Source organism: Opisthocomus hoazin, chromosome 22 (assembly GCF_030867145.1).
Source record: "Opisthocomus hoazin isolate bOpiHoa1 chromosome 22, bOpiHoa1.hap1, whole genome shotgun sequence".
NCBI classification, from domain to species: Eukaryota; Metazoa; Chordata; class Aves; order Opisthocomiformes; family Opisthocomidae; genus Opisthocomus; species Opisthocomus hoazin.
In genome coordinates this window covers 6,743,088-6,767,218 of record NC_134435.1, presented here as the reverse complement: position 1 = coordinate 6,767,218, position 24,131 = coordinate 6,743,088, and the positions used below count along the sequence as shown (strand labels likewise).

Here is a 24,131-nt window from a genome sequence, read left to right as displayed (position 1 = left end):
TGGCGGCCGCAACGTCACATCCGCTTCCGCCGCGCGGCCCTCTGGGAAACGTAGTGCCGGGCCGGGGGGGGGTGTGCGCCATCATGGCGGGGCACTGGGTCGGTTCCCCCGCCATGGCCGGGCCCTGGGGTCCGATCGCAGCTCCCCGGTGGGAGAAGGGGCGGGGAGGGGGCCGGCGAGGCCGCGAACCGCCGGGGCGGTGGCGGTTCCAGCTCCATCTTCCAGCTGCGAAGGCGGAGGCCTCGCCCCTGCAGCGCTGGGTCCCCGGGGCTGGCGGGCACTGAGCTGCTCCGAGGAGCTCCTCAGGCGTTATGGGGGGGGCGAGAGGGAAGAAGGCGCTGAGGCCCTCGGAGAGGGGCCCTGCGGCAGAGGGGCTGTCCCCGTACCCCTCCTCAGCGCCGCGCTGATACTTTCCAGGAAAAAAAACCTGGCTCCCTTCGCTTCGGCAGAAGTTTATTTTCGGAAAGTTTAATAACGTCCGTGGTGCGCCTGCCGCTCGCTCGGAATACAGGCCCTTTATTTGTATTTATAGGCAAGATTAAATATAAAACCGGCTCGGCTCCAGCTGGCTCCCGCACCGAGCGCCTTTGACACCAGCAGCGTCCGAAGCCGTAAAGCCGCTGGCCAGGTGGTGGTTTTACAGCTCCTGTAAATGAAACGCAGCCCTGGCCGCTCCTCCCCGGGACTGACCTCCCCCTGCACAAACGGTCATTGATGCTCACCATGTTCACGCTGCGACGGGGTGGCTGTGTCCCGGCGCAACTGCCGCTGCTCTGAGACGACCCGAGGCACGAGGTCTGATCACCTGGTGGCCTGGTTTGGAGACCCCGTTCTCCTAACCGGAGAGGAAGAGCCAGGGAAAAGCATCCCGGAGCCCTGGAACAGGCTGCCCAGGGAGGCTGTGGAGTCTCTTCTCTGGAGATGTTCAAGACCTGACTGGACAAGGTCCTGTGCAGCCTGCTCGGGGTGACCCTGCTTTGGCAGGGGGTTGGACTGGGTGACCCACAGAGGTCCCTTCCAACCCCTGCCATGCTGGGATTCTGTGTTTCTGTGATCCTGGGCCAGAGAGCAGCGGAGGGTGTCTCCTGGGGAGGCTGCGGACCAGGGCTGAGCAGACAGAGGCAGCCTGGCTGACTTCACGAGCCTCTGAAAGTGAGGTGGGCTGGAGATTCAGCCCCGTGGTCCACAAAGGGCACTGCCTGCTGCAGGAATACTGATGAACAGATTTGGACTTACTTTGAATTGGTCTGGAATGGTTTTATACCTCCAGTTTGCTCAAGCAGAGGAAGTTCCGTCTGAACACGAGGAAGAACTTCTTCACTCTGAGGGTGACAGAGCCCTGGAACAGGCTGCCCAGGGAGGCTGTGGAGTCTCCTTCTCTGGAAATATTCAAGCCCGGCCTGGACAAGGTCCTGTGCAGTCTGCTCTGGGTGACCCTGCTTTGGAAGGGGGTTGGACTGGGTGACCCACAGAGGTCCCTTCCAACCCCAAACATTCTGTGATTCTGTGAAATCTTAACACCAAAACAACTGTCCTCCGCCCGTATGTGTCTCCACTCCCACCAGGAGCCTGGTAATGACAGGAGATGCTGCCCAGGCCTGGGGCAGAAAGCAGCAGAGGGTCCCTCCTGGGCAATGAAGCTCTCCAAACAAATGTGGCACCATTAAAGGGGCCCTGCGTGGGGCAGGGAATTGCAAGAGCGCTGTTCAGACTGGTGTGAATGGAGGGTGGATGGGACATTTAGCACTGGCAGGAGGAGGGCTGGGAGGATGGCAGGTGAGCAGGTTAGCAAGTCATCAAGATGCCAGCAGAGTCGGTCCTGACAACTCTCGGGGGTGGGCCAGTGCAGGCAGAGCCGTCAGCTCACCTCACGGGCAGGACAGGGCAGCAGAGTCCTGCAGGGCACGCTGGCAGGGCTGGGTCTGCGTTGGAGGTGTGTGGTCAGCTTCTCCAGAGCTCTCCGTTCTCGCCGTGCGGGGTGCCTGGGGAAACTGGGTGCATTAGTTTCCCCTGGTGTCAGGGTACCAAGGGTCCAACAAGCCCCTGCTGTGCTGCGTGTTAAGGCCTTCTCTCGTGTCCCAAGGCCCAGGACTCGCATGCAGTAGAAAGTATAAAGGGTTTGCCTTTGACCAACTTCAGTAAAACATGGAAGGGAAGAAGATAAATGAGCGTAGATGGAGAGGAAACTCATTCACGAGAGACTGCTCTCAAGAAAGGCAGAATGTTAAAGCCCTGAGTGCCCATGGACAAATGGCTTGAAAAATTGACTCCCTTTTTCCTCCCCAAGTGTCTCTTTGCAGGTCCGCTACAGTTCAGGGTCACCTGAGTCCAAAGCTTCATGCCCTCAAACCACGAATACTCTGAGCAAACCACAGCGTGGAGCCTGGGAGTAACACAATCCACTTGAATGAAGAAATCTGAAAAAAAATAATATGTATGCTACACCACAATTACAGGTAGAGAAGGTATTTGAGGCGGTTAGTAAACATGCCAAATAATAAATAGAGCTATTCAGTCGGCAAACAGCTGCACGATTATAAATAGGAAAATCTACCCCAGCCCAAAGCCAGCTGAGACCCAACAACACACGCTCACTGAGGAGGGATCTTTTTTTGCGCGTGCATTTTTTGGAGGGAGGTTGAAAATATTTTGCCCACTCTTTATTTTAGGAAGGTGAAATGTCCCTGGTGGATTTCAAAAGCTAACCTCTCGGGTATGCGATCTCCATGCCAAGGCACTGAGTCACGAAGAGGTTGGAGGAAGCTGTTTCAAATCCAGACAGGGGATAAAACAGCTGTAATTGAGTCGCCAGCTCAGCTCAGTCTGCTAATAACCGCACAGCCCCGGCCCTGCCCTCAGCCCTGCACGCCGAGAGCTTTGCTCGCTGCCACTTTCACATGCTCTCTGGTTATTGCTTGGGGTCAGACTTGTCCACACCTATTCCGTTCTGAATGACTGCTTGTGTCCGAGCCAAACCCGGGTTCAGGGAGCGTGCTCGCAGGCTGGAGAGCGCTGTCCCTCCCCCCTTGTGCCCGGTGGGAGCCGACAGCCTCTAGGCACGTCCGCTGGGCCCTTGGGCTTGCAGGGACACTGCTGCTCTGCAAGTTGCATTTTAATGTGTTTGTCCACCCGTAAGTTTCTGGCACATGGGGTGTGATAGCAGCAGGGGACGCGTCCTCCATCGTGGTCCGACCTTTCTGTTTGGTGCCTGTGGGGTTGCTTATGCCTGTTGCGGGGGTGCAGAATGAAGGGGCTTTGTGATCCGTAGGGATGGGAAGGTGGTACCCAGCACCCATGGGGGCTAGACATGGGAGGATGCCAGGCTGTTTGCCCAGAGAAGCTCCTGCCTCTGGCTGCTGGTATTGACACCATGGTGGTGGAGCAGGGACAACAGAAAAGGCGCTCTGGCTGCTTCTCAGCTGGTGCAGCTCCTCGCCTGACCCGTTATATGGCTGCTGATACCCAGCCAGAGCGTGAGCTGCAGGCACATTGCTCCTTCTGCCTTGGCTCCAGGGCAGGATCCCCCAGCCAAGGGGTGGGATGGGTGGCCAGGGACAGGACCCTTGTTACCCCAGCAGGTAACTCCGATGTGTCTCATGAGTCACAGCGTTGGCTGGAAGTGTGAGCCATGTTTAGGAGGATAATTTTCATGGCCCAATTCAGTAGCTGAGCTGAATTTCCCTGCTCTGAGTGCCTTGCCAAGAGGGCTTCAAGTTCTCTCCCTCCTGGAAAGTACCCTGGGGTGCCACGTGGGCTGAGCAGAGGAGAGATTGGAGGAAGTGAGGATGGGTCAGGGCAGGGGGGTGCAAGAGGTAGATGGAGACGAAAGGAGGAGGATGGTAAAGTGTTAAGGGACATTGAGGAGAGGAGGTGGGAATACAGGCAGAGAGAGGAGGGGGGAGCAGTGAAGGGAGAGGTAGGGGTGGCGGAAGGGGTTCTCATTTCCCAGGGAAGATGAAACAGGCAAGGGGCAGTGGAAAATCAAAGAAGAGATGGAGAAGAAGAAGAAATGGCCAAGGAAAAGTAAAGCCCCAGCAGTGGTTAGCCTGGGGGGATTTGTTTGCTCGCGCCCCTGGTTTGGCAGTCCTCTGCCAGGTGCTGCTCTGCGGGGCTTTGAGTCACCGCTGGTACCAGCATCTCTCACCCCACGGCTGGGAGCGTGTCCTGGGCTGCAGCCAGGCCCCGGGCAGCGCTGGGGACAAAACTGTCCGTGGCCAGGGTCACTGCCCTCTGCCCGCTGGGGTGAGCTCGGGCTTGGCGAGGACGAGGAGCTGCTTTGGGAACAGTCTGACTCAGGAATCCCGTTTTTTTCTCCCCCCTTTGTTTTGCTGTTCTCTCCCCCCTCCTCCTTTTTCTTTGTCTGCTAATGCACAGCAGATGGGAGGAAATGCCATTTTAAATGCCACAGCGTCCTGATGAAGCGCGATGGGTTATGGCAATCTCAGATGAATCATGGCATTGTTTTGTGTACACGGCCCCGCTGTGGCTCTCTCGCTTGGGCAGCTTTCTGCTGCGATTTTGTAAATACGCTTAGGGCCGTTTAGGTGCCCACGCCAGCCTGGTGGCAGGTGTCCTCCAAGACCTGGGGGTTCAAGTCACATTAATTAATTAATCAGCCACATTTGTGAAGGCAAACCCAAGCCCGCAGTGCTTTAGCAGTGGCGAAACCAGCAGCTAACTCTGAAACATCTGGTCCATACTGCCTGCGGGGACATGGGGGTTATAAATTACGCTCAATTCCCATGTTACGTTTATAGCATTTCCGCACAAGGTGCAAGAACAGAATCGAGAGAACTCGACCCGGCGCAGCACAGCCCTCCCTGCCGCCTGCTGCTTAGCCCGTGGCCCCTCTGGAGAGCCGGGCTGTGTCTCCACGCCTGCCTCGTCCTCGGCCCCACGGCTCCACGGCCAGGATGGATCCATGGAGCCAAGGCTAAGGGATTTTCTGTGATGTGGCCACTTGCTGCTGGGGCTTTGCTTGGGGTGATCGGATCATTTCATGTAAGCTATCAGGCAGGAATGAAATAATATTGACTCAGTCACTGGCAGCCTGCTGCCAGATGAGAAGGAGCAGCTCAGAAGTGAAAAAAAGCTCATAGCGACCCAGCCCTGTTAGTTTCAAACTAATTAATTGTGGGAAGAAGTCACCTCTAAGCCTGCAGCATATAAAGCAGTCTTTTAATTTCAGTAGCTGAAAGAACAGATTTGAGAACTCCAACGAGCAGAAGACATGACATTAAAATTTGGTTGCAATATGCTTAATTTTAACCATCTAGAGTGGAAACGTATCTCTGGCTACGTCTAACTGCCTGTGTGTCTACTGGCGTGGCAGTTATTCAGTGCTGGCACTGAAGAGCTGGTAGCATTAAGCCATTTCATTTCTCATTTTTTGGTAGTAGATCTAATATATGTTGATGCAATGAGCAGAAGGGCTGTTATTATTAATCAAGCCCCATCCCAGCCCTGCTTTCCCCCGGGCTCTTGCTCTCATTTCTAAGTGTATCCCCGTTAAAAGGCCTGGCAGCCTCGCAGCGCAGCGCAGCCAACACCAACAGCCGCAACAGCTCCGCTGTGTTTGTCCAGATTTCAGCAGCTCTACCTGGGAGGAGAGGGGAAGGGGGCTGTGTTTGCCTTCCTGATGCCAGAGGTCCAGGGTATTATTTTTCCCGCGTCGGGTGCCCTTTGCTGCTTGAACTTCAGTCAAAAGGCGTGCGGCAGGAAAAGGAGGGGAAGGAGGGAGCGGGAAAAGGCAGGGGCTGCTCCACAGCACCGGGGTCGTGCTCCACAGGACTGTGCCTTGCACCTTCCCAGCATCCTGAGCTTTCCCAGCTCAATTCTGTCCAGACCAAAGCTCTTGCTGCTGGTTAAGTGGCCCAATATGAGCCTGGCAGAGGAGGAACAACCCCTTGTTTTTCAGCAGTGAGCTGCCCTGCTGGCGTGGTTGTATCCTATAACTTTGCCCTAGGACAGCTCATGCTCCCATGCAAACCAGAAGCGTTTGCCCCCCAGCCCGGCGGTCTCTGCCCCACGGTCCCTGACCATAACCCCCACCTGCAGCCTGCTGGTTTGCTCTGCAGTCACCCTGTGCGTGGTGTCTGGGGGGCTGGGAAAGAGAGGAAGCCTTGCCAGGGCAGGAAGGCTGGGCAGAATGGGTCGCCCAGAGGAGGACATCACTGTGCAGCAGCGTGTCCCACTGTCCTCCCCTGCCAGCACCATCCTGCCATGGGCACAGCCGTGTGCTGGCAGTGGAGATAACAGTGGTCTGAAAACAGGGGAAGAAAAGGAAAAAAAACCGTAGGAATTCAGCCCTCTCTTTCCACAGTTTTCTGCTTTGTACATTAATGTCCCTTCCTGGTCCCCTCGTGCCTGACCATGGCTGCTGGGCATGAGGAGAGCGCCATTAATGGGCTCTTGATGTGTGTTTATTTCGTTTAGCACATCCTGAGTGCCGTGGTGAGAGCTTTGGAGACGTTCGTTACGGTGATTGCTTTCCCTGCTTATGAAGATGGAAAAAGCCACAGTGGTTAAGGGAGGGGAGTGGACAGATGCCAGACGCATTACTGCTCTGGGCAGTCACGGAGGGCCCGTTCCTTAGGTGCTTTGCCTTGGAAGGACGAGGGTTGTGAAAAGCACGGCTTCCCCATGACCTGCACCCCTTGACCAAGTGGCTGCAGGTTTAGAGTAGACCCCACGAGGGACACGAGACCCCTCAAGGGTCTACCCTGGTTTGGCAGGGCTTGGGCTGAAAGCAGGGGAAACTCGTGTGAGCACATCCAGCACGAGCCTCGCCTCGTGCCATGGTGATGCCAGCCCTTCCTGATACTCGCGGCGTGAGCAGACGAGGCCGGGGCGATGGTCCTGCTTACAGCATCCTCATCCTCTGAGAGCCCGGGACAGGCAGCCGCAGCGGGGCAGGTAGTTCATCCGCGCACGCAGATGCCTGCCTGCGCCTGCAGTGACCTCACCCTCCGGGCCCGTTTCGAGGTGGCTTTCCCTCTCATAACGGGGGATTTTGCTGTAAGGTGACACAACACGTGCGTGGGGTGGGAGCCACCTCAATCAGAGCAGTGGGTGATGCCCCACTCCTCCCAGCAGAAGGAGGTCTTTCCTTGAGTGGACACTTGGTGAAGCACCCTTGAGCCATTACCTGACCACTCTGCCTGCTCCCTGCCAGACAAGAGACCAGGCAGGATGGAAGGGTTGTGCTCCTGGTACCCAAACCTGTCACCTCCTGGGCTTCCCGGGTGGGCTGTGGAGCACTCCTGCTCTGCTCGGGTGGGACACAGCCCCACACTGGCTTCAGCCACGTTCTCCAGGTTGATGTGACTTTAATGTACTAGAAAAGCTCAAGTTTCATGCAGGAACAACACGTACACACGTGCTTGTGTGGGATTAACATGGAAGAGGAGCAGGCTTGGACCTGCACTGACACAGACAGCAGAGATGGACTCCTGCAGCCGTGTTAGTCCCTGTCCTCGCTGCCTTGCCATGGGAACAGCACGGCCAGAGATGGCCATTTATTTGCGTACGACAACAATACAGGGGAATTGACAACAGATTCTTGCCTTATCTTGCTCAAGGGTTATTGCAGTGAAGGGATTTATTTTGGCTTTTCTGCCAAAAAATGTACGCAGAGATTCCACCAAAGCCCATATATATATTTCTCTTGGAAACAGAAGAAAACCCAGTATCCAAAAAAGCCCTGCGCTGTTATTAATCCTTGGGGTTTTATCCAAGTTTCATTAGGAATCTGGACATACTTGAAATGGCTTTCAGATAAAGCTGAATGAATCTCCCTCTGTCTTAGAGGCTGGTGTGGCCTGATTTCCTAGCTGAGATTTGGGTGAGTTGGGAATCGGGTAGGAGATTTCCAGCCACCCAAACTGGGAAGGAAGCAGTGCCGTAAAGCAACCCAATTTGAATGACTCGCAGATGCTTTCCATGGCTTGCTGGGAGCGTGGGGCTAGCAGGGGCCTCCCAATGGAGGGAAGCTCTTCCCTGGCCGGGGTTGAACCAGATGGGCAAGAAATGGCTCTCGATGTGCGTGATTTGTAGGGTAGGAGAGCTGGGAGAGCTGACCCTCCGGCGGGGAACAGCCTGCCCACAGCTCCGGGGAGAAAAAGGTCAAAGTGGAGATGCTGGGGCAAGGAGCAGGCTGAAGACACCCCCTTGCCTTCCCCAGGGCGGGGGTCCTGGATGTGGCCACCTCTAAGCCACAGCAAGCCTGCCAGCCCTTGTAAGCCACAAGAGGGTGACAAAGTCCCATCCTGTGCTGTGGTGGCCCTGGACAAACCCAGAGGTGTCCCTGGCTAGCAGAGGATAGCAGTCCCCCTTGGAGACTAAGCCCGGTTGGGTGACCAGAAGCTCTTGGAAAGCCCTTGCTGAAGTCCTAGATGGGAGAGAGCACAGGATGGAAATGATCCTGCTGCTGGGGAGCTGGGGACTTTTTTGTTCTGCCTGGCTTTGGTTAACATCATTGCTGGCATCAGCAAACCATTCCGCTTGCCAAAAGAGGGGGGAACTCCCCAAAATCACTGTAGCAGGCAGGGAAAGAAACCTCGCCCTTGCTCCCCGTTGGTGGTCTAATGTGAAACCCATGTTTTAGAGTAAGATTGGAAAAACAGAGAGCTGCTCTGTTACTGTCCTTTGTGCTCACCGGGGAGCTGCGCGGCCAGCCTGTCCCGTACCTCCTGGTGCTCCAAAGATGCTGGGGCTTGGGGACACAGGTTGGTGGAGGAGCCCCCCCAAACTCAGACAAGACTGGGCTGGAGGCAGCTTGGTGCCACTGCCAAGGATGTTCCAGGAGCATCCATGCCACCTGGGGTGCAGGGAAGATGCTCCTGCTGTTCCCCGGCCATGCTCCTGCTGCCTGGGACGTCCCCAGGGTACTGGTGGATGGTCACCCCGGGCATGTCACACCACACTGGCTGCAGCCCCCTCCGTGCCGGCACGCTTGGGCTGCCGGTTGTCTTTTGGCCCCACGGGGAATCCGTCGCAGATTCCAGCCCCTGTGGCCTTCCCTGGGGACAAGCAGTGGTCCCCGCTGCCACTCTCCTCCCCCGCCTGCCTCCCAGGCTCCAGCAACCCCCTCGGCGCAGCGTGGGCAGGGAGCACCGGGCTTCTCGCAAGACGATCTTTGCAATTCTGCTTACAGAGGGACAAGCCGCCCAAGACACTGTCCAAGACAGAAGATTAAAGTTCTCTGGGAGGTTTCCAAGCCAGAGTCTCATCCTCCCCTGTCCCAGGAGGCCGGGGCAGCGGGTGTGGGCTTGACGGCATCTCCGGCTGTGAGCTCCAGCCAGCTCCCTTCCAACTTCATCTGTCGCTGGGATGGGAAGAGCCTGCAGCGCACCAGACAGGAGGACGGCTCTGCCAACCTCTGATCTTATCTGCTGGGGAGGGCGGCTGTCGGGCGGGGAGCTGGCCGTGCCTCCCTGGGAAGGACGGGCTGTTTTCCTCCGGCGCGTGGCTTCATTTCCCCCCTCACTCTGCTGCAGGAGCGCGTGCGTGCAGCAGTGCATGTACCGATATGGTATAGAGGGATGTATATTTGCAAATCCCCTCACTCCCATCTGTTTCTTATGCTGTTATTGATAGAAGGAGGAGGGGATAAAAATGCTTGAGCGGAACTGGGAATGTGGCTCCTCGTCCCGCTCCCTGCCAGGCTTGGTGAGAGGGGTCCCTGTAACGCGTGCCGTCGTGCTTCACCCCCGCTGCCCGTGGGTGATGGGAGCGTTCAGAGACGGCGTGGAGGCATGGGGGTGCAGAGGTGTGCTCCGAGTGCTTCTGCAAACAGATGTGTGCCTGGCCTGGGTGGGCAGGTGCCTTTGCTTGGCTGGGGAAGGGGTGATTACACCTCTGGGTGCTTTGGGGTGCCCGTGGGCCAGGGATGTGGGGTGCTGGGGTGCGGCTGTGTGGCGTGATGTGAAGGAGGGTGCGTGTCCAGGTAACACGGGCTCTCTGCTGGCAGCTGCAGCTTCTTCACTGAGTTTATACTCCAGGGAGATTCTTCTATTTTCTCTTTAAATACTAGAAGTAATTAGATGCTGCTTATGAGTAATTGCTTGGACTGAACAGTCTGGTTTCATTAAAGTGGTCAGTGTGAAATGCCTCATGAGTTGGCAGGAAAAAACCCAAGAAAGATGCCTTCTCTCTCAGGCTCCCAGGAGCTGCCGTGGGGTTAAACCCCATCTTTGCTTGCCTGTCTGGGGCTCTCTTTGAAGACCTCCCTGAGGGAGGAGGGAGGAAACATCACCTCCCTCGGGAAGGGCGGTGGAGATGGAAGGGGGGCAGGTTGTGCCAGAAACAGGGGGGCTGTGGGGTTCAGTGGGGAACAGCTGATCCCGTGCTTTACCTACAGTCCCACAGCAACACGCAGAAACATTTGCTGCTGCTTCCCAAGCCAGGACCGTGAAAGCCTAAAGCCAATGTTAACGACCGGCTTGCAACATGCTGAATTTTACAGTCCTCGGGGAAAACTGTGACAGTAAATCTGCCTTGGGCTTCAGTCGTTAAGTTGCCCTCAATACCACAAAAATCCCTGCAAATTTCATGTTGATTTTGGCCATGCAAACGCCGTGCTCTGTTGCAGTGTTAATGGCAAAAGAGATTTTCGAGGCCTTGGACGCGGCGGCGCTCGTTTGGATGAGCCGGCGGCAGGGAGCGGATGGAGGGAACAGGCTCCGTTTGGTGTGTTCCGCACATTTTATCAGCTTATCCGATCCGTAGGCAGATGAAACAGTGCAAGTCAGGCGGGGTGAGAAGAGATTTCCCAACAGGGTAAGCAGGCATTTGGAGGCAGGAGGAGTGTGGGAACTGCTAGGGAGAAAAACTTTTGGGACCTGGGGCTGGGGAAGGCTCTGGGCTCTCTCTGCCAGGAGAGAGCCCAGGCTGCAGGGCAGGACCGCACAGACCCAGCTGGGCTCTGCAGCTGTTCTGGACATCCCTGGGACAAGCTCCGTAATTGCCCCATTCCTCGTGCATCTCCCTGGACATGGAGCCGCATCCTGATGCATCCCAGAGACGTGATGCTGAAGAGCTGAGCTGGACCAGGGCTGACCTGCGCAGCCATTTTCACGTTATCCTTGCAGCCCCGGGCTCCGGTCACCTAGCAACTGTGCATCGGATTGCGCGGCAGCGTTAAATGAATGGTGTTCGGCAGGACCGTGAACCCTGCCGGGCCTTGCATCCGCATCCCCGCAGCTGGAGGCTCGGCTCTGGCAGCTCTGCGGTTGCCAGCCCACAGCCCGTCACGTGCTGCCAGGGCACATAATCCGTGTTCTTCCCCCTTCCCAAATCCCCGCCGTCATCCCGCATTTAAGCCGGTCCTGCGGTACCCAGTGCCGCTTTCAGCCTGTTCGAGAATCCACTTCTCCCGGGGTGGGATCCCAGCCCCGCTTTGACTTGGATCCTGGGGCTGATCTGCATCTCCTGCTTTTGTTTAGCTTGGTGTTTAGGGGAGCTGAATATGGGTTATACCTTTCCATTTATAGTTTTAGTGAGGCATGATTGGATTTTGTTCCAGTCATTTTTTATCTTGACTAAAATGTCGGTTTTGAAGACCTATTATTAGCAATTTTGTATAGCTTCTGGATTACTGCGGATAATCATGAATCACCCTCTGCAGTATTGATATAGGTACTTTAAGCCTCCCAACAACCACCCTGTTAGTTATGCCTGTGACTGAGAGCAGAAAACCCTCGATGGTAATGGGTGGGCTTGAAATACGGGGACGGCGCTCCAGATCCGGTGCCTGCGGAGCGCATTTGTCTGCCATTCCCGCGTGCGACAGGAGCCCTGGTGCACACGCCGTGGCTCAGCTCCAGCTCCCAGTGCCAACCCGGGGCTTTGCTTCCAGTCCCTTCCGGCCCCTTCCCCACATTTTTCCCGCTTGGTGCCCGCGTCTCCTTGCGGGGTCCTCCAGCGCTGGGTTTGCTGCTCTCTGTTTGGGTAACGGCGTTTCTTGGCTCGATCTGGTGGTTTTACTGGTGCCCGGTGGGCAGCTGCCTGAGCTGGAGTAAATACAGCTTGCCTGGACCCGTTGCTCTGGGAGGAGGCTGCTCCAGGCCGCTCTGCTTTGAAACGAAGTTATTTCCCTGTGTCAGTATCACCCTGCAGAGTTTAGCTGCAAATGCAATGTGCTGCCCATGAAGAATTGCTCCTGGAGTTTTCCATTTGAGGGAAATACTCCAACTCGCTCCCCAGAAAATTCAGCTGACAGAAACTGGTTTTCCTTATTATTTTGCTCGGTTTCCTATTCGGGAGGGAAGAATCCAAGCTCCAGAGTTTAATCCTAGATTTCTCTGCTGGCAGAGCTCCTTGCACGGCTAGGAGAGGAAGCCCTGGTAGGCTCTGGGCATGACTGATGCAGTAGCACGGTCATCCTGGAGCTCTTCTCTGCTGGTTTAGGTCCAGAAGCCAGACAGGTCTCTGGGCTGAAACACGGACCTTCTGGTTTCACTCATCTCAGGAAGCAACGGCAGCAACAAGGCTGCTGCATTACAAACCCAGAGCAGAGGGGCTGAGCGTTCGAAGCTCCAGCCCCTCATATCCTGCCTTCCCCCCTGCTAAAATGGCTATGGGCACCCTGGGCCTTCGAAGAAACTTCAAAGGAGGCAGCACACCCTCTCCTGTTAGTAACGAAGGCTGATGAATAATAGAGTGGACCCACCCACTCAAGCTTTAATCTGTCATGTTCTATGGAAATTAAGCCTTTCTCTTACAAGAAGGCAATTTGTGCTTTTGGCATCCTCGGCGAGAAAGAGCTCTCATCTCTCCTGCTGGATTATTGATACCTTTTGTATCAAGTAATGCAATGTCTAATTGGGCTCTTTGCCTGTTCTGAGCGGCTCCCCAGCCAGCGCTCGACAGGACAGAGGCCTTCTGAGACGGCAGGAGTGTGAGCTGCCAGTGCCCAGGGCTCGCTGTGCCTGCAGAGACGGCGTGGGCAGGGGGATCTGCAGGCACCAGGCGTCTGGCCGGCCACGCTCCCTGCCCTCTTCCAGCTCCAGCGGCTCCGTTGTGGCCAGCCTTGATCCAAACTCCTTTGAAATACCCGTCCTGAATGTTCCACCTTCCTATCCTGCCAGGATGGGAAACAGCCCTTGGTGCTGGGGGAGCAGCATCCCCTCGGCGCCAGCCCCCGGGGTGCTGAGGACACAGCTCCGGGTAAACGGGAGCTCCCGGGTTGCAGGTGCGAGCCCGGCTGGCGCGGGCAGGTGTGTTTTCCTTGCTGTGAACAAGCAGGGCGCTCAGGCCAGCCTGCCCTGCCCTGCTGCGAGCTCCCCTGCGAGAAAGGGCTCCTTGTCTGGGGCAGGCACCCGCGCCAAGTCAGGGAGTGCTGGCCTTCACCCTCCTCCTCCTCCTCCTTCTCCATGCCTTGGCTCCGGACAGGCACTCTGCCCACCGGCCGTCGCATCTCCTGCCAGCCGAAACCCACCGGCTGCCTTTGAAGCGGTTGCACCTGGAAGGGGAGGTGACAGCTAAGGGCGGGCAGGAGCCAGGAGGTTGCCCAGCCCTGGGGAGCGGGTGGCTGGTCCCCTGCTGTGCTGTGGCTTGAGAGGGGAGCCGGGACCCTGGCGGGGTGTTCGGGGGAGGTGGAGGGGCTGGGGTGCTCCCCTGGGCGCAGGAGCGTGCCGGGTCCCTGGGTACCTGCCTGCCGTGGCTGCTCCGAGCCGTAGAGCAGCCTGCCCAGGGGCAGCGAGGGGGCTTGTCTCGTGGCGAGGGGGGAACAGCCCTCGCCTGTCCCGAGGCTCTACCAAAGGCGCCGGGGTGCAGCCCGGTGTGGCTGCGGGCTGGAGGGACCTTTGCCAGCTGAGTGCTGGGAAGAATTGCTCTTTCTTCCCCAGCCTGGGTGAGGCTGGAGGTGATGCCAGCATCTTGCATATTTTGAGGGTTGAGGAGTTTCTGTGCATCCCATGATAAATCGTGTCAGGAGTGAAGGTGGGGGAGTCCAAAATCAATAAGCTGGGGAAGCCAAGGTCAGGGTCACACGGCAGCGCTGCCAGAAACCAGCTATGCTAAATGCTTAAATCCTTCCTTCCGCCGCCTTGGGACCTTCTCCTCTGCTTCAAAGCGAGCCCTTGGAGGCCAGGGAACCACTGACTCTTTTTTTATACATACTTTTTTAGCAAAGGTGAGCCCTTCTGGAAGGTGTGTATGTGTTGGAGGGCAGAGCAGTGTCCACCCCAGCAGCCTGGGCCATGGGAGCCTGGTGGGACTGGGCACAAGCCCACCTGCCCGGCGTGGTCTCTAGCTTTCCACATGGGCAGGTTCCTCGCCTCCAGCCCATCCCGCCTGCGAAGCCAGATGTGTCTTGCTTCCCTTGACGTCTTCCCCAAATCCCACAGGGATCCATGTCCCAACACATCCCTGGTTCACGTCAACCGGGAACTCTCCAGCCAGACTGCCAGCCATCACGCGAGCCCCGGGGCTCTGCCGGGAAGCTGCAGCGGGAAGCGCCTCGCTCCTCGGGGTGGGGCTGGATTTTGGGCTTGGGAAGCGGGGGCAGGACGAGGAGGGAGAGCACCCAGGCGATGTGGAAAGCTTGCCATAAGGCATGGGAAGAAGGGAGTGGTGCCAAACCCACGGGCTCCTCTCCAGCTCTTCAAAGCAAGCACGCCAGTCGTTAGAGAGAGGAGAGGAGAAGGCGGCGAGCTGCAGTTTCCCCAGGAGGTGGGGAAAGGCGAGGGGAGGAATATTATATCAAGGAAGTGGAGCCGATGGACTGAAGTCTCCTGAATGAAGGGGAAGGAAGAAAACAAATGTGAGCAGGAAGGCTTAGAAGTCGTTTCATGGGAGAATTTGCAGAATCATTGAGATGTATCATCAGTGACCAAAAACAGAAGAAAAATTCCGTAGTCTGAGAGACATAACAACTCACATTTAGGGCTTTTATTTCATATTTTGCCAGTGCTGGGTGACTGGGAGAGGAGGAAGGGGAGCAGCAGTGTTTTGATCGGGAATGAATCCTGGCCAAGCTCAGCATGTGTTGTTAGAGGCTATGGTTTACATTAGAAAAAGCTCTAATATAGTGCTACAGCTTCTAAGTGCGTTTTCATGATGATTATTTTCAACTGCGCAAATGGCACGAAATACGGGCAGGGTATTGAAAAAAAGTAAGGCCGTTTGGCTCCAAGAGCAATGTCCGCCGGTGCTGCCGAGCCCTTGTCGGAGGGACGGCCGATGCTCTCCTCTCTGCCCCCATAGCGCGCTACCCCCCGTGGCTTTGGCATCCTGCGTCATGGCTGCTGCTGCAACGCTCCTCGTTCCTTTAATGATGATGAGGGTTGCATAAGCAGGAACCGATGCAGATTTGCTGTTTTCTGCTCCTCTGGCTCCAGCTTCCAGAGAGCAAATTATGGTGTGTTCAAAAACCTCCGAGTTCCCCCAAACCGAGCTGCTTCCCTATAATCTGGTCAAGATTTCGCCGTGGCGGTTGCTGCTAGAAAATCGGCTTCTACCCACAGGGTCTGTGCGGCTGGAGGCAGGGAAGTGCTGGGCTCGGGGTGGGGAAAATGAGGTCCTGGAGTGGGGAAGTGTGGTTTTGGGGGCTAATGGGGACGAGGCAGGTCCTGATGCTGCCCGGCAGAAGTGCTGCCTGCCCGCTGTGCGCCAGGGAGGGGAGGCAGTCCCGGGAGATATCCCTGGAGGACATCAGGGGAGCAAAGGGCACTCATGGCAGGGAGAAGACTGGGTCAGGACTCTGATCCATCCCCAGGCCAAGAGTGTGATAGCCAGGACCTCTTGGAGACTCCCAAAGTCAATGGAGAGATGCTCTCCTCCAGCCCCGTCCTCTGCTAGGCTCGGGACCGGTGATGTCTCCAGCCTCCTTCCTTCCCCATGAATTGCCTGGAGGCCCCCTCCTCTCAGCCTTTTTTCCCCCCCTTCTAGACAAAATAACAGCTCTCTCCGTTCCTGGGACAGCTCCCTTCTTTTCCAGACTTGCCTAGGCTCTTTCATCACGCCAATAAAAAAGTAAATGCATCACACATTGGCCGGGGAGAGCGGAAACCCTTAAACATCTAAGAGGCGAGAGCGACGCGCTGTGTTTTTTCGAGGCCGGGCTAGGCTCCCCGATGCCTTGTTAAGTCAAATATCTTGCTCTGAAGAAGGAGAGAGGGGACTTATTAAAAACCTTTCATATTTCTTATTTTTAAGGTCCTGTTTCAGCGGGCCGGAGGCCGAGGCGTGAGCTGGGAGCGGGGCTGCCGAGGGGGAAGGGCACCGAGCCGGCGGTGTGCAAACAGATTGTGCAATATTTGCCTTGCACAGAGCTCCCATTGTAAAGCCTGGGAGTTCTGCTTTCAATAATTCCCCTGCCATAATGCCCCATTGATGGGGAGAGAAAGGCAGTATTGAGGGCTGAAGGGGCTCCGGCCCCAGGAAGGGTTAAAAAATAAAGAGAAAGGGGGGGAAAAAAAAAAAAAAGATTGGAGGTTTAGTTTTAAACTTTGCTGTGTGGCCCTCGTGGCAGATCGCAGTCGCTGAGAAATATGTGGAGCCTGTTTGCATAACCCCGTTTGCAGCGAGCGCTTTCGGAGCCAAAACGCAAGTGCGGCCGGAGCCGGGGGGCGGTGGGGAGAAAAAAGCAGGAAAGGCTGTGATTATTTTCATTCTTGCCCCAGGCCACGTAAAATTAATAACAACAATAAAAAAGAGGTAATATTCAAATGTTTGTTTAGAGAAACAGCTGTGCAAATGTGACGGGCTGTGCCAGCTGCAGGGACATGGAGGGACCTGGCCCACGCACCCATCAGGCTTTTCTGCCTTGCAGGTTGTGCCTTTGGGCTAAAAAGCACCAAAAAGGAGAATATCGGGCTCCGGCTGATGGCTTTACCTGGGCTGCTGAGTGATTGCTCAGCGTGGGGCTCTTGCTCCCAGCTGGAAAGGGTCCATAGGTGCGTGGAAGTGCTGGGGAGCGTGCGGGTGGGTGATGCTCTGGGATGGGGAAGCTCGGTTGGGGTGCGGGTGGGTACCACAGAGCCACTGCCAGCACCCAGCTTACCCGATGCGGCTCCCCATCACCTTGGATCCGGTCACAGGGGGCAGATTCAGCACCTTTTGTTGCAGCAGCAGACGCGACGGGGAGGAGAGGGGCTGTCCTCGCCTGAGCAGATGCAGGACCGAAGCAGGCAGGGTCCGCCGGCTGGTGCAGCATCCATGGCCAGGCCGGCTGCCAGGGGAAACCTCCCCGTTGTGCAACGTGCTGGAGCCCTCCAAGGAAGCTCCTGGCTCTTGAGACATCTTTGAGGGAGGCTGGACGAGTGACTGCCTTGAATTAAGAGCGGTCAGGCGGGTGGCTGCAGGCCCTGAGTACTTTTTCCATCCCTAGACCTTGTGATGCATTAATCACCCCCAGAGCAGCCTCCCAGCCGGCTGAAATCTTCCTGACCCTGAAACTCCAGAGCTGTCATTTCTTCCTCTCCCTCCTCCTCCTTCCCAGCTGCTCCCACCTCCTGGCTCCCCGTCAGATGACTTCAGTGGGGCTGGTTTGAGGGTCCCGTTGCACCCCATTTCTCCTGGGGTCTAGAGCAGCTTCCCCGTACCCCTCGCTGCTTTCCACCTTTTTATCATTTCTTGGAGGAGAACCCGGGCTGCGCATCCCCCTTCCCCGGGAGGTGTCCGTGTACTGCTGGGACCAGCCGGCTGTCCCCGAACCTCCAGAGCAGGGTTGCTGCCAACAAATTCACTGTTTATTCACCCTTCGGCTCCTGGAAAAGCTCACTGAGCTGAGTTAACCCTGCTGTTTCCTCCCCAGACCAGGGGCCAGCTCGCATCCGCCGCTGATTTCCCTAAGCTGGCTGCCCTGGCCGGGCACGGAAGGTCCCCTCCCTGTGCCAGCGTGTGCTCATGTCCCTGCTGCTGCCTCCTTCCCTGCTTTCAACCCTCTGAGCTCCAGCCGTCCACAGCAGCTGAAATTCAGGGCGACTCTCCCAGTCTGTGCTTCCTCGTCTGAAGGTGTGAGCAGGATGCGACCCACCACAGGGATGCAGAAGCCGCTGCAGCAGAAAATCCACGCACCAGAGAAGTGCTCAGCACCACTCTTGCTCCTCGGAGGTGGGCTCCAGCCCCGCTGCTGCAGCCGGCGCATCCCTTCTGCTGCCCATCTCCCTCCCTACTTGGCTCTCCGGCCCCAAACAAGATACAGTTTATCAGTGGTCTGTGCCACCTTAAACACACTTCTTTGCCAAATTTCAGCCCCAACATCTCCAATTTCCTCTCTAATCTGTAATACTCACCCAAACTGACTGTTATTTATTTATTATTTGGAAAAAACTGTAATTCTTATCCCTGGCGATAACTCTGCCTCTGATCCGAGGTGTGTATGGAGCCATGTGTCGAGGTGGGTATGGAGCCATGTGTATGGGGCCGTAGATCGGGTGCTCAGGGGGTCCCACAGCCCGAGGTAGCCCAAGGGGGGCACAGAGGGCACTACAGGGGCCCATCGGGAACAGTGGAGGAGCACACAGGACCCAGGAGTTGGGGGCCCTGAGCCACCCCCCACCTCTGTTCCCCTTCAAGTCATGTCCAGATTTTTCCAAGAGGGGGGAATTGTTCAAAACTAAAGATGTTAAGAGAGAAGAGGGAGAAGGGCAAGGAGAGAAGAGGGAGAAGTGCAGGAGGCAGGCGAGCGGTGGGAAGGAGCAAGGGGAAGGGAGAAGAGCGGGCAGAAGAAATGAGTGATGAACCCCTTGGGATTAATCAAATCTCGCTAAAGGACCGAGCCAGCCCTGCCACGCTCCTTCGACCGAGCAGGGGTTTCTGCCAGCAGGGAAAAGCACAGAAAGTAGCTATCCATCCCTGCCTCCTGCTCCTGTGCCCCTGCACCCATCCCTGAACTCCTGCAAACCCCCCAAGCTCCATCTGAAATGAGCTCTCAGCCTGTGCCTGTCCCTGTCCCCAACCCTGTCCCTTCTGCTTGTGTCGAAAGCCAGGAGGGAGAAGCCCACCCTCCCTTTGCCTTTCCTGGGAGTCACCCTTGTCCCTGGGGGCAGGAAGCCTTGTGCTCCCTCCTGCCCACTGCTCGGTGGTGCCTGGGGTCCCATGGGGCTGGTTGGCGTGGGGCAGTGGGGAGATGTGGGGCGTGGGGTCTGCAGGCACCAGGGGAAGGGCAGTGCATGGGGCAAAGAGTGTGGGGGGAGCCCAGGGAGGGGATCAGAGGAGGGGATCCAGAAGAGGGGACACGGAGGGGACCTGGCAGACGGAAGCCTGGGGTTGGGGACCGGGGGGACCCCATGGCAGGGGACCGGGAGCCATCTGGCTCAGCTGCTCCTCTGAGCCAGCCCTTGCCTAAGCACCAGCAGAGCCCTCCCAAAGCCCCCAGTGAGCCCCCACCACTGCAGCCCTGCAGTCCTAAAGGCGGGTGGGGGGCTGTGTCGGGGTGCCCTGTGTGCTGGGACCCCTCAGGTTCCCATCGGTACAGTGCAAAGAGCCACAGGGCTCAGCTCCTGGCTCTGCCAGGGGAGGGTGAACATGGGTGGGTTTGTGCTACCGAAATCCCCCCTCCTGGGCCAAGTCCTGCCCTGGGGAAAGCAGAGGGGGTGAAAGGCGTGCCAGGCGTGATGGCTTCCTGATGCCTGATTCGTGCTGCCTCTGCGAAAGGAGTTACACAGCAGCATCGCTCGCCTCGCCCGAAAGCTCCCCTGAAACATCAAGGCACCGACCTCCCCCCTTGTCCCAGTATCCCCAGCAGAGACCAGTACCCCCGCACTGGCAGAGGTCTCTCGTGCACACCAAACCTTGCCCCTGCCTGGCTGTGGCCATGGCCAGTACGAATGGCCCCTCCCTGCCTCAGCTTCCCCACCTGAAAAATGGGCACAGCAGCACCCACCCCACTCCGCAGAGCTCTGCGTGCCCAGGGGTGGTTTTACTCAACACTGGGAGGGTCCCAACAAGATTTTGCAGCTTCCCCTTGCCCAGGATTTATTCGGATGGTGATCCTGGCAATGCGGGCAGCTGGCCCTAGCGATCCCTCCCGGGAACCCAGCCCTCCCCAGTGCCCTCCCCGGCTGGATGCTGTGGGGGCTCCAGCTGAGCATCCCACCAGGGCCCTGGCCCACGCGTCGCACGTCTCGGGGCAAGCAGGGAGGGAAGTGTCGGCGGCTCTGGGAACGCCACGCTTAGGACCCTGCACGTTCCGGGGCTTCCCAGCTTTTTCCTGGAGCTGCTGAGCTGGGAGGGGCCGAGCCTGCGGCTCCCCATAAACCTGGCGGCTTAGCCCACGTCCCGGGCAGATGTTGGGACTCTGCTTCGGAGCGGAGGGTGGGAAAAGGAGAGGGCGGCTCTTCCCCGGAGAGTGAAGAGGAGAGCTCGGCACCCCTGAGCTTGGAAGTTTAGCACCCTCTTCCGCAGGAGTTTAAAGGAAAGGATCGTCGTATCCCGTGTGAGCCTCTGGATAGCTGGGCAGGCGCGGGGCTGGGGAGGAGGAGAAGCCAGATACTTTCTCCAGCAAGTTTTTTACGGGGTTCTTTAGAAAGAAATAACACCGGCAAGAAAACACCAAGAAGCCCGGGAGTGTTTCTGGCGCTCGGGACGCTTGGTGAGCGGCGCTGGGGCTGCCGTTAATCACTGCGAGGAGCCCGTCCTGCCGTGCAGATGTGTTTGATTGGAGCGGCGCGAGGGTTATTTTCTTTTGACTGAAGGCAACCCAGCCCCGGCGGATTAAGCCCTTTGTGTGCTCCTGAACGTGCCTTCATGAGAGCTGCTGCTGCAACACCGGCCACAGGGGTTTCAGAGACCATCCCTTAGGTTGGGGGACTGTCCCAGAGGAGGGGGAGACCTCCTGCCTGCGTGTCCCTGAGATGATGCCGGGACAGTAGCTCCCTTCACAGGCAGCACGGCGTGTTTCGGGATGGCTGTCTATGCCCTCACGGGCTTCTCGCTCGTCAGCCTGCTCAGCTTTGGCTATTTATCCTGGGACTGGATGAAGCCCAGCTTGGTGGCCGATGTGGCCATGGACCCCATAGAGAAATCGCTGCCTCCCGCCTTCGCCAGGCCACCTCACATCATCTTCATTCTGACTGACGACCAGGGCTACCATGACATCGGGTATCACGGCTCGGATATCCAGACGCCAACTCTGGACAGGCTGGCAGCTGAGGGCGTTAAACTGGAGAACTACTACATCCAACCCATCTGCACCCCGTCCCGGAGCCAGCTGATAACCGGCAGGTAAGCCAGCGCCTCCTCCCACCGCACTCCTGTCCCCACTTCTGTCCCTTCCTTAGCTCTGTGGCGCTCAACCCCCACCCACTGCTGGACAGATGCCCCAGGGTATTGGCAGAGGATGGAGAACCTCCAAGAGAAATGCAACTTGCTGGCTTTCTCTATAAGGCTTCCTGGGTAAATGGTAGATTTTTCGCAAGCAGTAAGTAGCAGCACGTGGCAAGGCCAAAAATGCAGATGCCATTGGGTAACAGACGTCACTTTGGGAGAGGGTGGTCTCTGGCCATGAGGTCCTTTGGTGCTGGGCAAGGAGCTGTGTCCCCACGCAGTCCTGTGCTGCTCTCACACCGGCCCTTGGGGATTTGCTGCTGGGCTGTGGGGTCGAAGGATCGTTCTGCCCTGCATCTACGTGCTTTTCTTTCTTGCGCATTCAGTGCTGCATTGGCCAGGGCAGGCTGGATGCTGGTCCATCACCCTCTTCCATGGTGGCACAGCCAGATCCCCCCTGATGCTGGGCCCTTCTGCCACCTGGGACAGATGGAGCTTTCCCTGGAGCAGGGCTGGGAGGTCAGCACTCACTGTAGGAGGCAGATTTCATCAGATCGTCTCCTACTGAGGAGTGGGCCCCAAAGAGGTGCCTATGGATGTGGTCACCTACTTCCTGGGGTGGTTGAGCCTACCGGGGTCCAGGAAAAGACCTCTCTTCTCTCCTGATGGCTCTAGAGGGATCCCAGGCATCTCCGGGATGTGAAAAGCAGGGGAGGACAGGGGTGTGTGGGCACTGCAAACCTGCAGGGACGGCTACGCAACTCTTGCTTGTGCTGCCCAGCCCTGGCAGAGTCCAGCCATTTCCCCTGGGCTGGCAGCAGTGGGGACAACTGCTGGTGGCATCCTGGGAGAGCAGCCCAGCGTGCTGATGAGATGTCTGCTGAGCCCCCTCTCTCTTTTTTTGCGTCTGCTTTTGGTACTTTTGGATGGATGAGGAGCTCCCTGTCTCTGGCATGGAGCTTGCTTCATGGGATTGGGCTGGGTGGCTCGGACAGCTGCATGCATTTGGGGTCTCTGGTACATAAAATGCCACCCAGGGCTGCTCCCATTGCCACTGATTCCTCATGGCTTTTCCCTGACAGGTATCAGATCCATACGGGGCTGCAGCACTCCATCATCCGCCCTCGGCAGCCCAACTGCCTGCCCCTTGACCAGGTCACCCTGCCCCAGAAGCTGCAGGAAGCCGGCTATTCTACACACATGGTGGGCAAGTGGCACCTTGGCTTCTACAAGAAGGAGTGTCTGCCCACCCGTCGGGGCTTTGACACCTTCCTGGGCTCCCTGACGGGCAACGTGGATTACTACACCTACGACAACTGTGACGGGCCAGGCGTCTGTGGCTATGACCTGCACGAAGGGGAGGACGTGGCTTGGGACCAGAGCGGGAAGTACTCCACCTTCCTCTATGCCCAGCGAGTCAGCAAAATCCTGGCATCCCACAGCCCCAAGGAGCCCATATTCATCTACGTGGCCTTCCAGGCGGTCCACACGCCTCTGCAGTCGCCCAAGGAGTACATCTACCGCTACCGCTCCATGGGCAACGTCGCTCGCCGCAAGTATGCTGCCATGGTGACGTGCATGGATGAGGCGGTGAAGAACATCACCTGGGCCCTCAAGAAGTACGGCTATTACGACAACAGCGTGATCGTGTTCTCCACTGACAACGGCGGGCAGACCTTCTCCGGGGGAAGCAACTGGCCACTACGGGGCCGCAAAGGGACGTACTGGGAAGGGGGTGTCCGTGGCATTGGTTTTGTCCACAGTCCCCTGATCAAGCGCAAGCGCCGGACCAGCTGGGCATTGGTTCACATCACAGACTGGTACCCGACTCTGGTCAGCCTGGCCAGGGGCAACCTGAGCAACGTCCCAGGCTTGGATGGCTACAATGTCTGGCCTGCCATCAGTGAGGGCAAGGAGTCGCCACGAACTGAAATCCTGCACAACATTGACCCCCTGTACAACCACGCCAAGCACGGCTCCTTGGAGGATGGCTTCGGCATCTGGAACACGGCTGTGCAAGCCTCCATCCGGGTTGGGGAGTGGAAGCTCCTCACTGGTGACCCAGGGTACAGCGACTGGATCCCCCCACAGACCCTGACCAACTTCCCGGGGAGCTGGTGGAACCTGGAGCGTCTCACTGATGGCCTGAGGAAGTCCGTGTGGCTCTTCAACATCACTGCTGACCCCTATGAGCGCTACGACCTCTCGGACCAGCGCCCAGATGTGGTCAGGACCCTCCTGATGAGGTTGGTGCACTACAACCAGACAGCCATACCAGTGCGGTACCCCGCGGAGAACCCCCGGGCTCACCCAGACTTCAACGGTGGCGCCTGGGGACCTTGGGCCAGTGAGGATGATGTGGAGGAGTGGGAAGGCAGCAGGGAGCCTCTGAAGAGTAGGAACAAGAAGAAGAAGTGCAAGATCTGCAAGCTACGTTCCTTCTTCCGCAAGCTGAACACCAGGCTCATGTCCAACCGCATCTGATGGGAGACTCCTCCAGCATCGACCCAGCATGGCCAGGGTGGAGCTCTGGATAGCAGTGTCACAGTGTGGGAGCGAGGGACAGGGATGGACAGGGAGGTGGTCAGCACCTTCTTGCTTTCCCTTTCTCCAGGATTCACCCCAAAACACCTCTCCTCTCTGGCTGGACTGGTGGCTGCAGGGAGGTGGTCCCATTGGGCGATGAAGGGTGATGTGGGCTCAGCCGTGCTGCTCGGTGGTGTTGTATGAGTCCGCTGAGCTGGGCTGGCCCATGCACAGCCCCTTCCAAAGGGAGAGACCCTTTTCTGAAGTAGTCTGCAGGCAATCACAACCTTGGAGTGTTGGCCATTGCAATGGCAGGAGGAAGTGCTGGACGCTGGGGTGGCAATGCAGAGGGGCTGGCCAGCCTCGGCGGCTCTGCCAGCAGGTTGTCCCTT

General features: G+C 57.5%; 1 protein-coding gene across 1 annotated transcript; it reads left to right on the top strand.

The window, feature by feature from the left end:
* Positions 1-20,851: 20,851 nt before the first annotated feature.
* On the top strand, positions 20,852-23,697 carry ARSI (arylsulfatase family member I). Its single transcript, XM_009931734.2, has 2 exons — positions 20,852-21,171; positions 22,296-23,697. The coding sequence occupies exons 1-2, from the start codon at positions 20,852-20,854 to the stop codon at positions 23,695-23,697; spliced, it is 1,722 nt and encodes a 573-aa protein (XP_009930036.2).
* Positions 23,698-24,131: the final 434 nt, after the last annotated feature.

What these genes read in the sequence shown, in the direction of transcription:
- ARSI (XM_009931734.2), top strand. Translation starts at nt 20,852, where the DNA reads ATGGCTGTCTATGCCCTCACGGGCTTCTCGCTCGTCAGCCTGCTCAGC. An exon ending in AGCCAGCTGATAACCGGCAG is followed by an intron (nt 21,172 to 22,295) that starts GTAAGCCAGCGC and finishes TTTCCCTGACAG; the next exon opens with GTATCAGATCCATACGGGGC.